The 13,615-nt window shown below is 44.2% G+C and overlaps 1 protein-coding gene across 1 annotated transcript in view; it reads left to right on the top strand.

Annotated features, from left to right (window-relative positions):
* Positions 1–2,934: 2,934 nt before the first annotated feature.
* lgi2a (leucine-rich repeat LGI family, member 2a) overlaps positions 2,935–13,615 on the top strand; it is a 90,997-nt gene continuing 80,316 nt past the window's right edge. Inside the window, exons 1-2 of the mRNA XM_085967878.1 lie at positions 2,935–3,399; positions 4,339–4,410. Coding sequence (XP_085824004.1) covers positions 3,218–3,399; positions 4,339–4,410 — 254 coding nt within the window. The 5' untranslated portion in view covers positions 2,935–3,217. The remainder of the gene's footprint in view (positions 3,400–4,338; positions 4,411–13,615) is intronic.

The following is a 13,615-nucleotide window of genomic DNA, read 5'->3' as shown; positions in this document are numbered from 1 at the left end:
CGTTGCACTTCCTCTATGGCAAGCATATCCTTCCTTAGGTAAGGAGACCAAAACTGTACACAATACTCCAGGTGTGATCTCAGCGGGGCCCTATATAATTGCAGTAAGATGTCTTTACTCTTATACTAAAAATCCTCTTGTAATAAAGGCCAACATACCATTTGCTTTCCTAATTGCTTGCTGTATCTGCATGTTAACTTTCAGTGATTCGTGTACAAGGACACCCAGGTCCCTCTGAACACCAACATTTCCCAATCTCTCACCATTTAAAAAATACTTTGCTTTTCTATTTTTCCTACCAAAGTGGATAACTTCACATTTCTCCACATTATATTACATTTGCCATGTTCTTGCCCACTCACTTAGCCTGCCTATATCCCCTTGAAGCCTCCTTGCATCTTCCTCACAACTTACATTCTCACCCAGCTTTGTATCATCAGCAAACTTGGATATATTACATTTGGTCCCCTCATCAAAATCTTTAATATAGATTGTGAATAGCTGAGGCCCAAGCACTAATCCTTGCGGTACCCCACTAGTTACAGCCTGCCAACCCGAAAATGATCCATTTATTCCTACTCTCTGTTTTCTGTCCGTTAACCAATCCTCAATCCATGCTAATATATTACCCCCAATCCCATGAGCCCTAATTTTGATTAATAACCTCTTGTGTGGCACCTTATCGAAAGCCTTCTGAAAATCCAAATACATCACATCCATTGGTTCCCCCTTATCAATTCTGCTAGTTACAAAAAACTCTAACAGATTTGTCAAACATGATTTCCCTTTCATAAATGTGTGTTGACTCTGCCCAATCCTATTATTATTTTCGAAGTGCCCTGTTACTACGTCCTTAATAGTAGATTCTAGCATTTTCCCTACTACAGATGTCAAGCTAACTGGTCTGTAGTTCCCCGTTTTCTCTCTCCTTCCTTTCTTAAATAGTGGGGTTACATTTGCTACCTGCCAATCCACGTGAACCGTTCTAGAATCTATGGAATTTTGGAAAATGACAACCAATGCACCCACTATCTCTATAGCCACCTCTTTCAAAATCCTATGATGTAGGCCATCAGGTCCAGGGGATTTATCGGTCCAGGGCATTTTGCCAGTGAAAATGTCACTTTGTCCCCTCTCCATACATTGTACATTGCTATTAAATTTTCCATATCGGTTCATCAGCTAATTAAAAAAATACATAATTGATTGTGTTAGAATTAAATGATTATCCATTCTTTCAGAGATTAGTTTGCAATGACTTAACAAAACCACGGAACATTTAGTTCACAAGCACTTAGGTTATTAGTACTTAAACGGGTCCTCTACCACTCCTCCCCTCTGGCTCAAAACTCAGAAACAAACACAAATATCGTCATTGTGATTATTAATTTCTACAGATTGCTTGGCTCGGTTTCCTGCTGTGACACACAAACCACAGCTAACAGAGACCTGCCTCCGAATCAGTGAACTGAAGATGCAGCTTCAGTGGCCATGGCCATTCATTGTGTTATCTCAGTAGTGGTAGATAGTGTCAGTATCTTTAGAATCAAAATGTGAGATTGATGTGTTTTTCCTCTAGCTGTATTTTAGGGTATTAGTCAATAAATGGGGCCTAGAGCTCGATGTGTAGAAAATAATTGTTACCAATTCATACAAATGTATAACCATCAGTTGGAGAGTATCCTATCAGTTTTGAATATGGATCCCCTGACTTACTCACATAGCTCTGAGTTGTAGCACTATAGAGGAGTTCTTACACCCAAGAAAATTTTCACCAGCTGTCATAAATGGACTGGGGAGCAATAGGCCCAGGTTTCTTTCCTACTCTCCCCCATCTAATGACCCTCTTTGAATCTATACAATGGATATATTAAGTGACATTAGTTTGCTAGTACCTCTGATTAAAATAATTATCCTCTTATCCCCAAATCCTGGTGCATCTGGGTCACAGAGGCATATTACCCTCATTTGTAAAACTCAAGCTGCAAATTGATAGTGTTACCTCGATGATTGATTGTTTTATGTACTGCTATAGTATATGATTAATAATAAGTCATGGTTGTAATGGGATTTTGCCATGATATTTCTCACCTAGTGTAGTATTATTTTTCTATACCTCTGGCTGTCTATTTCAATACCCTGTGTAGGCTTGCAGTGCATGTCAAGCCCTCCAGGGCTACTGAGGTGACACGTCAGCTATTTTTAGGACAAATACAAATCATGGCAATGAAACAGCTCGCTCTTGCTGAAAGTGTCAGTAGCCACCCAGTGTCAGCAGTGCTGATCATTACCTCATGATTCGCTGCCCCTGATGTACTGTCGCTTTGCGTGATGCTTTTTGTTTTCTTATTATGCGGCTACAGGCTCCCTTCCAAAGATGCTGATTGTTGCTCAGTGTCCTTGTCCAAGGTGCTGATTGCAAATCGGTGCCGTTTCACAATGTGACAACATCCAACTCGACATCCGCAGTACCTGCAGAGAATACAGCATCGCCTTCCGAATTCGCCACGTGTATTAAAAGTTCCTCAGTCCCTATCTAAATGGAGCGAACATATAGATTACCAATCGATTAAAGATTTGCAATCCACTTCGGAACTGCCTGTAATTACCGTCATTTCTCCAAGACAATATTAAGGGGGGACGCAGAGTCGAATCAGAATGTGCTCAGAGGATTTTTTTTTTACTGTGCGAGGAAAAACACATAGAAATTCAGATTGATCACATGAGTACTCACCCTTTTGGGAATGGAAATACTCTGTGCATTAGTTTGAAAATTGTGGGGATATTTGCAAATCGCTCAGGTGACATAGCCAAGAAGTATTTAATTTTTTTTAAATCTCACCATTCATATCCCCCTTTCAAAGTTACATGAGACTATAAATGAGTTAAGTTTTATTTTAAATGCCCCTATAATTTGACTGTTCGGTACTTGGCGAGAATGTTTGGGTCCCAAATTCGATCCATGGTCTTTCACGTGGAGAGAAAGTTAAACCAGCGAGCAAGGGCAGGTTGAACCCTGTTGTGTTGGAAGCGGATATTTTTAAACTCTCTGGAGTCGGAACATTCAATAAATAATTCATTGGAGCCATGGCTGCAGTTACTCGCTGATGTCAGCGCTTTCGTGCAAACGGCGGACGGTGCAGAAAGTGGTCGGCGCAGGACTGTGTGTGGGGTGTTTTTTTAATGGTCGTGTGTAAGAGCGTGTTAAAGACTAAAAATGTGTAGTTTGGACAGGAACTTTGCGTTGCTTTCTGTTGCAATTGGGATCAGCTTGTTATCCGGTGCCGAGATTAGAAAAACAGCGAAATGTCCATCTCGGTGCAGCTGTACAAGGGACACTATCATGTGTATTGGAAGTTCATCTGTCCCAAGGATCAGCCCCAGTGATATAACCTCCCTGTAAGTAACCAGAACCGACTACAATATATGTGTTGTTTTTCATCTGTCCCTGACTGGGAACGAAGTGACAATCCTTATTACCCCAGCTGGCAGTCAGCTCCGCTTTAAAGTAAAACCAAATGCAAGCAGGGAAATGAAATTTAAATTGAAAGACAAGTGTTAGAGATTGTTTATATTATTGTGTAACTATATCTCACTGCACTAATGTATCCAAGAAACGAGAGGTAAGCGGTGGACCCATACTGAATGTAGCAAAGCTGTCAGGACTGTGCGTCGAGCGTGCAGTAGTTGGCAGTGCAGAATGTTTAACATTATGGCAGTTTGCGATCTAACAGTCGTTTTATAACGCGGTGACAGGCGAGTCATATTTTTTTGTTAATTTGGCTCTTCCAGCAAAATAAAAGAAGAGGGGGCCTTTCAGCCACTGCACTGGCTGCCGTGGGAGCTGCTGTCACAGTGCGCTCTGGCCCGCCATTCTCACTGTTTCATTTCAATCCGGCCTTTAGCGGATAGTTTTCGATTTCCAACAACACCTTTTTTTAAAAATAGGTTTGACTTTTTGTAAGAGAATAGAATATTGCATTAGCTTCGAACAGTTTTTAAAAATTCTATGTAACCATGTTATAAGGTTACAGAATAATTTGTGTTGCGAGGAATCTGTGTACAATAATTAAGAGTAAAGAAAAGGACTTCGAGAGAGAGACTGTTGAGCAAAACTGGATAAAGTGCACCATGGCAAATCAATCCAGCTTTCTCTGAGCAAGGAAGCCACATTATAAATTACATAAAATAGGAGAAATCAAAGAGTTTCGTAAGTGTATTAAAAATATAAGTCTCACTGCCAGATCTTCAAATCACTTCAGTCATAGCAAGGCCAATCTATATTCATTACAAACAATTGCATCCTCTTCATTTTTTTTGCTTTTACTCTGTTCCCAGGAGTTTGGTAAATGGAAGTTATCGCGAAATAACAGAAGGAATGTTTTCAAACTTGCCGTTTTTGCAACTTCTGTAAGTATTGTACTGCTTCTGTGGGGCTGGATGGGGTGTAAACATCCAACTCTCTGGGTAAACCAGTTCGATTCTGGTGCAAAAATGTAAGATAAATAACGAACGAATTGCCAAATTATCAAACAGGCTGAGCTGATAGAAGTTATGAATGTGAAGTATGCATTTCTCAGTGATAGATATATGTGGAGTCCAATCTTACGATCTTCTTTATCCATGAAATCATTGTTTACACTGGGGTGACGAGGTGTGAAATCAATTCCTATCGGCTATGGACATTTTCCCCATTACCTGTCCCTGTATGTGTAACACAAGATAGTTTGTGGCCAATCTAGTTTAATAAAGGATGGGGAGAACCCGTAGGTACGTGTGTTTAAAATGAAATACAACTGATCGGCCTCTTTTCCTCAAATGTCTCAATGGCTAGTACTAAGTTACACAGAAAAATCCCTAGGGGGCACAGTCTAAAAATTAGAGCCAGACCTTTTAGGAATGAAATTCGGAAACACAGCTACACACAAAGGGTGGTAGGAGTTTGGAACTCTTTGCTGCAAACGGCAATTGATGCTCGATCAATTGTTAATTTTAAATCTGAGTTTGATAGCTTTTTGTTAACCAAAGGTATTAAGGGATATGAGCCAAAGGTGGGTAAATGGAGTTGGGTTGCAGATCAGCCATGATCTCATTGAATGGCAGAACAGGCTTGAGGGGCTCAATGGCCTACTCCTGTTTCTATGTTCCTATGTTAAGTGAATCAATCTCAATTAAATAGGCAGTTGGTCTCACTATCTGAGGGCCATTGCTCTGGATGCTTTCCCGTAATCCCTATTATGTTTGTATGCAATACTTGCTGCCAACTGTTGTCCACACTCACAAATGAAGAATGAACACTTGAGTAAAGTCACTGCCCACAAAATCCAAATCCCAGCATGAATTGTCATCATTCAGAAGATAAGTAAAGGAAAAATAGTAACATAGGTAATCACTGCAGCAATTCTAGAATTTTGTAATATGGTAAATAAATATAAGAATTATAAAGGAAATAATTGACAAAATAAAAAAATTATTAGTATAAAACTTTGAGGAATAGAATAGGACTTCTGTGATAATAATAAAGACAATGGCCCAGATATTCTGATCCCTACGGGTGGGTACGGAGGGTCTCCAAAAAGCGGAACTCTTCCCCCCGCAGAGGCCCTTCTCCAGGGCAGCCGGAGGATGTCAAGAGCATTCTTGACAGATTGGAATTGCCGGTTTTCAGCGCATGCGCTGTGCATGCCTGAAAAGGGCAGGTAAGGAAAATAACCTTATCACTGCAGAATAGCCCAATTGACAGGTTGACAGGTTGAAACCACATGCAGGATGGAGATACTTTAGGAAAGTACTCACTCACTTAGTCTGGCAATGTGCCTCTGTAACTTCCTTCTCCTTCTATACAACTTACTGTGCCTCCTAATTTAGTGTCATCTGTTAACCTGGATATACAACTCTCTATTACTTCATACATGCCATTAATAGATATGGTGAAAAGTTGAGGTCCCAGTACAAATCCTTGGACAACACCACTGTCACATCCCACCAATCAGAGAACTTTCCTTTTACTTCTACTTCCCAACCAATTACCAACCCATGTCACAAGGTTTGATTTTTGCTAATCTCTTGTGCGAAACCTTATCAAATGCCTTCTGGAAGTGCATATAGACAACATCCAAAGACTCTCCCTTATCCACTGTAAGTGACTGCCTCAAAACATTCAACTACATTAATCAGACATGACATACCCATCACAAATCCATGCTGACTCTCTTGAGCTAAACATGAGCCATGAATTCAACAAAAATTTTAAGGCCCTTGGATGCAACACTAAATTTAAAACCAACTTTGTGGCGCATGGTAAATTGGGAACTGAAAATTAAGCAACCAGCGTCCCTGTGCTCGGGATAGCAACAGAATTTAAAAAAAAGAAATGGTGAATTCACTTTCCCCCTCCTCATGAATAAATCACCTTTTTGGTTAATTCTATTCAGTTACAAAATAAATGTTCTGTGTTTCCAAACCTTACTGTAATTATGCTCTAATATTTAATGAGAATTTTATATAAAATTATTGTTGGAGATGGTAAGTAATTAAAATATGCTTATTTTAAAGTAATTTCAGTATTCACATATTCTTTATGACTGCTGCTTTATTTTTAAAAAATGTGCTGAGCAAGGTAGTGCTGGGGAATGAAACTCTGCCAGCTCAGAAACCCAGGGCTGGATTTTAACTCAGGTGCAGGATGGTGTCGTGTTATCCGAATTTCGTGTTTCCCACATGAATCTAAATGGATGTGGGAGATTGATGCAATTTTAACTTAAGTGGCCAATTGATTTCCAACGTGTGGGAAGCCTTTGCAAATGGGTTTTTCATGACTGAAAGTCCCCTCTGATGACGTCATCATTGCTGCTGCATTTAAGGTCCACAGCAAGCCTTGCTTCTTCTGCAGACTGCCAAGCTTCTTGACTGTGCAGTGTGAGGGAGCTGCAGCAAATATAACAAGCGGGAGGGCCAGATCAGCTCCTCGCTTTGACGAGGCGGCACTGCAGGCATTAGTTGATGGGGTTAGGGCCAACAGGGAGGTGCTGTTCCCTTCATCAGGGAGGAAGAGGCCTCCCACTCAGACCAAGGCTGTGTGGATGCAGATGGCTGAGGAGGTCAACTCCTTGGGAGTCACCCGCAGAACCTGGATTCAGTGCATGAAAAGATTTCATGACCTTCAGCGTACTGGAAAAGTGAGTATGAATTTCCCATCACCCTCAGTCTGATCCCCATTGCCTTTCCTCACCAGCACTCAGCTTTAGCAATCTCTTCCTCCACATCCGACTTGACACTGACATCCATGCCCCCTTACCCATTCCCTCTCTCTCTATGCTCACATTCACATAACTATTCCACCATGCAGCCCTCACACTCCCTATCACTCTGATGCTTTGAACACAACTGACAACACACAGGGAGGGCCCTTGGTCTTGCCACCTCACTCCATCTTTGTCTCCTTCTAAGTATCTATGCTATGCAATCTCTACACTCACTCCTTCATTCTCACTCAACCTCCACTTGTCTCCCTCATTGCAGGAAAAGAGAGCTCACAACAAAAGAGAGCGAGCCAGGACAGGAGGAGGGACAGCCTCATTAGCCCACCTGACCCCCTGGGAGGAGGCCGTCCTGGAAATTATGGGCATTGAGGATGATTTGCACGTGGGGGATGGACAGACGGGTGCAACACAGCAAGCTGGTGACAGGAAAGTTTCCCATCTCTCTCTTTGACATTGCATGAGTCACTGATAATGATTCTGAAGCTGTAACAGATGGACTTATGAGCACCTGCAAAAAGCTATGTGCTTGTAGCCTTTGCATCACATCTCTGACTCTTTCCTTTACTCCCCCACAGGACCATCACAAGCATCCGTCCCCCCTAACCAGGAAGAAGAGGCTGAGCAGCCAGACTCCTCAGAGGAAGCTGCAACCTCTGAGGGCGCAGCGTCACCAGAATTCAGCGCACCCAGCACCAGCGCAGACACTCACACCTCGGTGGGACTTTTGGGACATAGAATAGTGTTGTCACCTGGTGTATCACAGCTCACAAGTGAGCATCAGCAGATTGTGGAGACAGGGACAGCAGTGGAGAGTCCTAGTCGGAGGGCGCAGGACTCTGCCAGCTCGGCTCAGCAGCATGTCGACCCTCTGCCTCTGGGTCCATCCATAAGATCAGAGGTGATGGAACTCCAGGCACAGATGCAGGAGTCTCTGGCAGGTTTTGTCTCCAGGTTCGATGTGAGTGTGGGGCGAATGGAGGAGTCCATAGCGAACATGAGCAGAGCCTTTGTGGAGTCATTGGCGTATGAACGCATCACCATGGAAAGGATGGCTACCTCCGTGGAAATGATTGCTACCTCCGTGGTAAGGCTGGCTACCATACAGGAGAGGATGGCTACGGCCATGGAGGAGCTCAGTCGCCAGGGTATGGAAAACATGGTCATTGTTCAGAATAGAATGACATCTCTTGAGGAGCGATGGGCATCTATTGAACAGAGAACCCAGACCCTTATGGAAGTCCTTCTGAGTAGGACTGCCATTGCAGATACGGGTCCCCATGGCCCCCCTGATGTGCAGCAAGGTGCTCTCCAGCCACTTGCAGGTGCTGAGGGGGAATTGACCCATGAGAGGGAGGTTGGTGGCATACCTCAAGGAAGTGGGGGCTCCTCTCCAAGCGCTCACACTTCCATGCCACTGCAGAGCCCTCACCGGAGTCCACACCCAAGTGAGATAGACGTCTCAACCCCTGCACAGCCACAGGAGCAGCAGACTGTTGATGAGCCCTCACAGGCTCTCAACCCCAGAGGATGCCCGCCAAAGGTGTCGAGACAGGAGCAGCAGCAAAGTGAGCAAGGGGCCTCCACATCTGCTGAAGCCACAGAGGAAGAACTATGTAGGAGCACACGTAAGAGGAAGATAAAGCACAAGTAGTCACAAGGGTAGTCACTTGGGTGAAATTTTGTGTTTAGTGTAAAAATGCCATCACGTCGTAATTGTACATAAAAATTCTGATGGCAAACGTTGCAGTTGTGGCGTCTGTCATTTTGCTAGTGGGACTTCCACTTTGAGGCCTTAGGAATACTTGCAACTGTCAGTATGGTGGTCGGAGTGCTAGGAATCCGCTGGTTCTTGGCCATTGTCAATGCTCTGGTAAGAAGCTGCGAGACAAACGTGTTTGATTGACTAGGCTAAGCAAATCTGGCAAGGATGAGTGCGTTCCTTGCATCCCGGGCAGCAATGTTCTCGCGTAATGCTGCCGCTGGTTGATGGGCCTCTGCAGGATGTTCGTTTTCGCCCTTCTCCTCCTCCTTCTCCTCCTCCTCCTCCTGCTCCTCATCTGAAGAGGATATGTGAGGAGCCACTTGGTCCTCAGGAATCTGCAAGCCACGATGCTGTGCCATGTTGTGAAGTGCACAGCAAACCACGACGATTCTGGAGACCCTGGCTGCTGAGTACTGCAGGGCTCCACCTGATCTATCCAGGCATCTGAAGCGCAACTTCAGCAAACTGATGGTTTGCTTGATTATGGCCCTGGTGGACATATGGCTGGAGTTGTAGCTCTCTTCAGCTTCGTTGGATGGTCTCCTCAACAGCATCATCAGCCACGTCCTCAGGGGATAGCCCTCGTCTCCAAGTAGCCATCCGTTAAGTTGGTCTGGTGGACTGAATAGTGGAGGCACACGAGACTGGTGCAGTATGAAGGAGTCATGGCAACTGCCAGGGTACATGGCACAAACATGCAAAATTTCCTTCTTGTGGTCACACACCAGCTGAACGTTAAGGGAGTGGAAGCCCTTGCAGTTGACAAAAATACCTGGATTGCGATGGGGTGCCGTAAGGGCCACGTGTGCAGTCAATGACGCCCTGCACCCTTGGAAAGCCTGCCAGATGAGCTAATCCAACCGCTCACGCCGTGACACTTGCGCGATCCTTGGTGAAATGGATGTGATTGTGCGCGAGGGCAAAGAGGGCATCGGTTACCTGCATGATGCAAGTGTGTGCGGCCACCTGGGAGATGCCGCTGATGTCTGCTGCTGATCCCTGGAATGAGCCTGAGGCAAAAAAGTTGAGTGCGGTGGTGACTTTGACAGCCACTGGTAATGCTTGTCCACCAGGTCCTCTGGGCAGCAGGTCTTGCTGTAGCATTGCACAGATGTCAGTCACTACCTCTCGCGAAAGTCGGAGCGGCCTTTGGCACTGCCACTCAGACATGTAGAGATAGGTGACCCTGCATCTGTAGATCCTGTTTGGGGGGTCTCTCCTGCGCCAACGGGCTTCCAGGCGCTGGCCCCTTCTGGTCTGTGCAGCCTCAGGTGGGTGAGCAGCAGCCTGGCGCTCCTGCTGCTGGTGCTACTGTTGTTCCTGGTTCTGCTGCTGCTGCAGCTGGTGCTCGAGCTCCTCTAACGCCCAGATAAGAAGGAAGTAAATTGCTTCCATGCTTCTGGCATATGCCTCCGTTGAGGAAGCGCTGAGTGAAGGTGGTGAGAGGGGTTTCCTAGGAGGCCACACTGGAGATGGGTGTGAGGCTCCTACCTTCCACAGGTGTGGTTAAGCCTTCTAAAAGTTGCCCCAGACCTGAGACCACTAAGTCCTGCCACCTGCAAATGATGGCTGATCAAATCTCCTCTTTAATGGTTGACCTGCAGTTGATAGTCAGCAATCCAATAGTGCTTCCGCCAGGTTTCACATTCGTGTTTCTCACCAGGCGTGTTTTACGTGGGAAAAGGGTTAAATTTGCAAGGGCCTTTTAAATAGGATTATAGAGGCCATTTAGTGGTGATTAAGGGCCTTAAAGACCAGTCCCACCTGTTGGATGCGGGACGGAGTCGGGACCATCAGACACGCCTGAGTTAAAATTGCTCGGAGTCGGGAACCAGGTTGGGGGGGGCCCCGCCCGCCAGTTTTTGCGATTTTTAACCCCCCCCCCCCCGCACACCTCCAAGCCCAACTCCACAGCTCAATGAAAATCGAGCCCCCAGTGTCAGCATCCATCACTCCCAGGTCAGATATACCACGGCCTGATGCAGAGTAAAGCTCCCTGTACTCTGTGCCAGCACGTAGCTTCAGCCGCAGACGAGCACCCCCTACTGTACCAGTGTGACTTTTTTCCATTTCCCACACCAATTACCCTGTGATTTCTTTGAGTGAGATTGCCAATTTAGGGACAGTTTTGTGCTGTAGGTCTGTGCCCATTAGGGACTGGAGTCAGACTGCCTGAACTCATTTCATATAGAATCCTCAAACCCAAAGGCAACTTTCATTCCATCAGTCCAGGTTGGATTTAAAACTAGGTCCCATTAATGAAAGGATTGCACCACTCTACCACCCAGAGTGTTACTTTATAAATATTGTAAGAGCTTTTAATTTCTATATTTGCTTCATAGAAGTTTTATAGCTTAATATTTCATAAGCACATGCCACAAGATATTTTTGTGGGCATAATTTGACTATGAAGCTTCCTTAAATCGAGATCTGTTATTGTTTAATTCATTATTTTTACAAGATTGCTTTATAGATCTTCATTGAAGTGTTAGTTTTGATGTGGAATATTTAACAATCACAAAACTTATTACTTGGTAACAAGATACTATTTACTGTTCTGTGTTTATTTTATTAGTGTGACTAATACTCATTTGGAAAAAAACAGTGTTACTTGTTTATTATTTTGAATAGATTATATTTATTTGCAGGGAGCCAAATCTTAGGCATCTAAGTGACATCCTTATACTAAAGGTAGTTTTCATCATTGCATACTGATGGATATTGTAGCAACAATGGCCCAGAAATTCGGGTCTCCACGGGAGAGTACGCACGGGGTACTCACCCGTAGGCCCAATGGAAGTGCCGGTTTCCTGCATGCACTGCGCATGCGCGGGAAACCGGCGCTTCCGTTCCCCTGAACGAAGGGGTTCAGAGGTCGAATGCATGCGCAGGAGGGGCTGCGCGTGCGCATCGAACTTCGGTTTTTTTCACAGGTTTTCCCGGGAGGGTAAGCCTGCAGAAGTTAGAAATGTAAAAAGCAGGCGTAAGGCCTGCTTTTTACAAGGTAAGTGGTGAATTAATTAAAATTAAAACATTTTTTCCACAGGTTTATTATTTTTAAATACTTTAAAACAAGGTAAGTTTATTTTTAGCCCGTTAGAAAATAAAATTAGTTTTTTCAAAAATTTAAATTATTGTTTAAAATAGTTATTTCATGCAATTTATAGTTTATTTTAAAAATGTGATTTAAAAAAACAATGTATTTGAAGATTTAGTGCTGTTTTGGGGCCGTAGTATTTATAAGTCTTGACAGCACTTCCTGTCAGACTTATGAATGGAGCATTCCCTGCTCCGATTGGCTCCCCATGGCCCATGTGATCCCAGGAGACGCATTGAACTAACTGCGCCCCTGGGATATGCAAGCACTGCGTGCCGGCAGCTGGACCAGGCCCCGGATCGGAATTCCACGGGGGCCCACAGCACAACGGCCGGCGTGCAAGGTAAGTGCAGATCGGGGGCTTGCACCCGCGGGAAGCCCCCGACCCGAATTTCTGGGCTATTGATTTTACTGAATAATAGAACATGGATTATATAACCATTCAAATCAGAAAACACAAGCTATAATTAAAAAAAAAACATTTTTCTCATAGATTTAATAAACTAAATGTTTATTGTCACCTCAGCAAATGGTACATCATTCCCTTGCAGTTTACAGAAGTGACTCTGGGCATCAAAACATGCAGTGGAGCAAGCTTATGGCTACAGCACTTAAATGCAATCAATACTAGTAAAAGCTTAGAGAGTGATCACTTTACTCCATCTTTGCTCAAGACGTTAAGAAGGCTACTTCTGTTCATGGGTATCATGATCAATCAAGGCACTGGCCCAAGCAGTCCTTTGGTCCCAGTGTAAGTGCTCAGAACTGCCCACTGGAAACTTCCACCTCTGACCCTTGGCTCAGCCACTTGGTTATTAGCTGCTTGAACTAATGGGTAGTGCTTTGAGAAGCTGCCTTCATCAGTGGGTGCAATTACCAGCATAGCTGCACTTAGAGGTGACTTACCTTGCAACTATGCCCAGGGAGCACACTGAAACCACCAAAAGATTACAATGCTATTCTATGTGGGATCTTTCAGACATCCTCATGTTACCTCACAGCCACCACGCTTTATGCTTTTCTTCTCTCCATCAACATTATGAATTATTATGAAAGTACAACCTGAAGATTCATAGCATATTCCAACCTCTGTGTCATCCAGCACCATACTCACACAGCTGCTGTTTCCTCTTCTTGCTTTATTCTACACTTTTGGAATATTTGTAGCTTCTCCTCAAATTTTGATTCTGTCCATTTCCATCTCTAACCATGCTGCCCTCAGCTGTCATTTCCAACTGAAACTCAAATTTCACTTCTTTCCTTCCAGTTCCTCTTTTATTTTCCACTCCAGCTTCCTATTCAAATAAATACACGATTATGTTCATTCTGACATCTTGCGGCTCAAATATGTTTGCTTAAATCACCTGACTTGAATTTCCTGTGGCTCAAAATATCAGTCCTTAGAACTTTTCAAATTTTTGTCAAGCAAACTCAAATCATCTTGTCTCCTGCTGACTCCAGATGCTCTGGTGGGGTCAGAGGCGGAAGTTCCCA

The sequence above is a fragment of the Somniosus microcephalus genome, chromosome 2 (assembly GCF_052327205.1).
Source record: "Somniosus microcephalus isolate GS21.2 chromosome 2, FLI_Smic_1.0, whole genome shotgun sequence".
Classification (NCBI taxonomy): Eukaryota; Metazoa; Chordata; class Chondrichthyes; order Squaliformes; family Somniosidae; genus Somniosus; species Somniosus microcephalus.
Note: the sequence above shows the minus strand (reverse complement) of the source record. Positions and strands in the feature narration are given on the sequence as shown.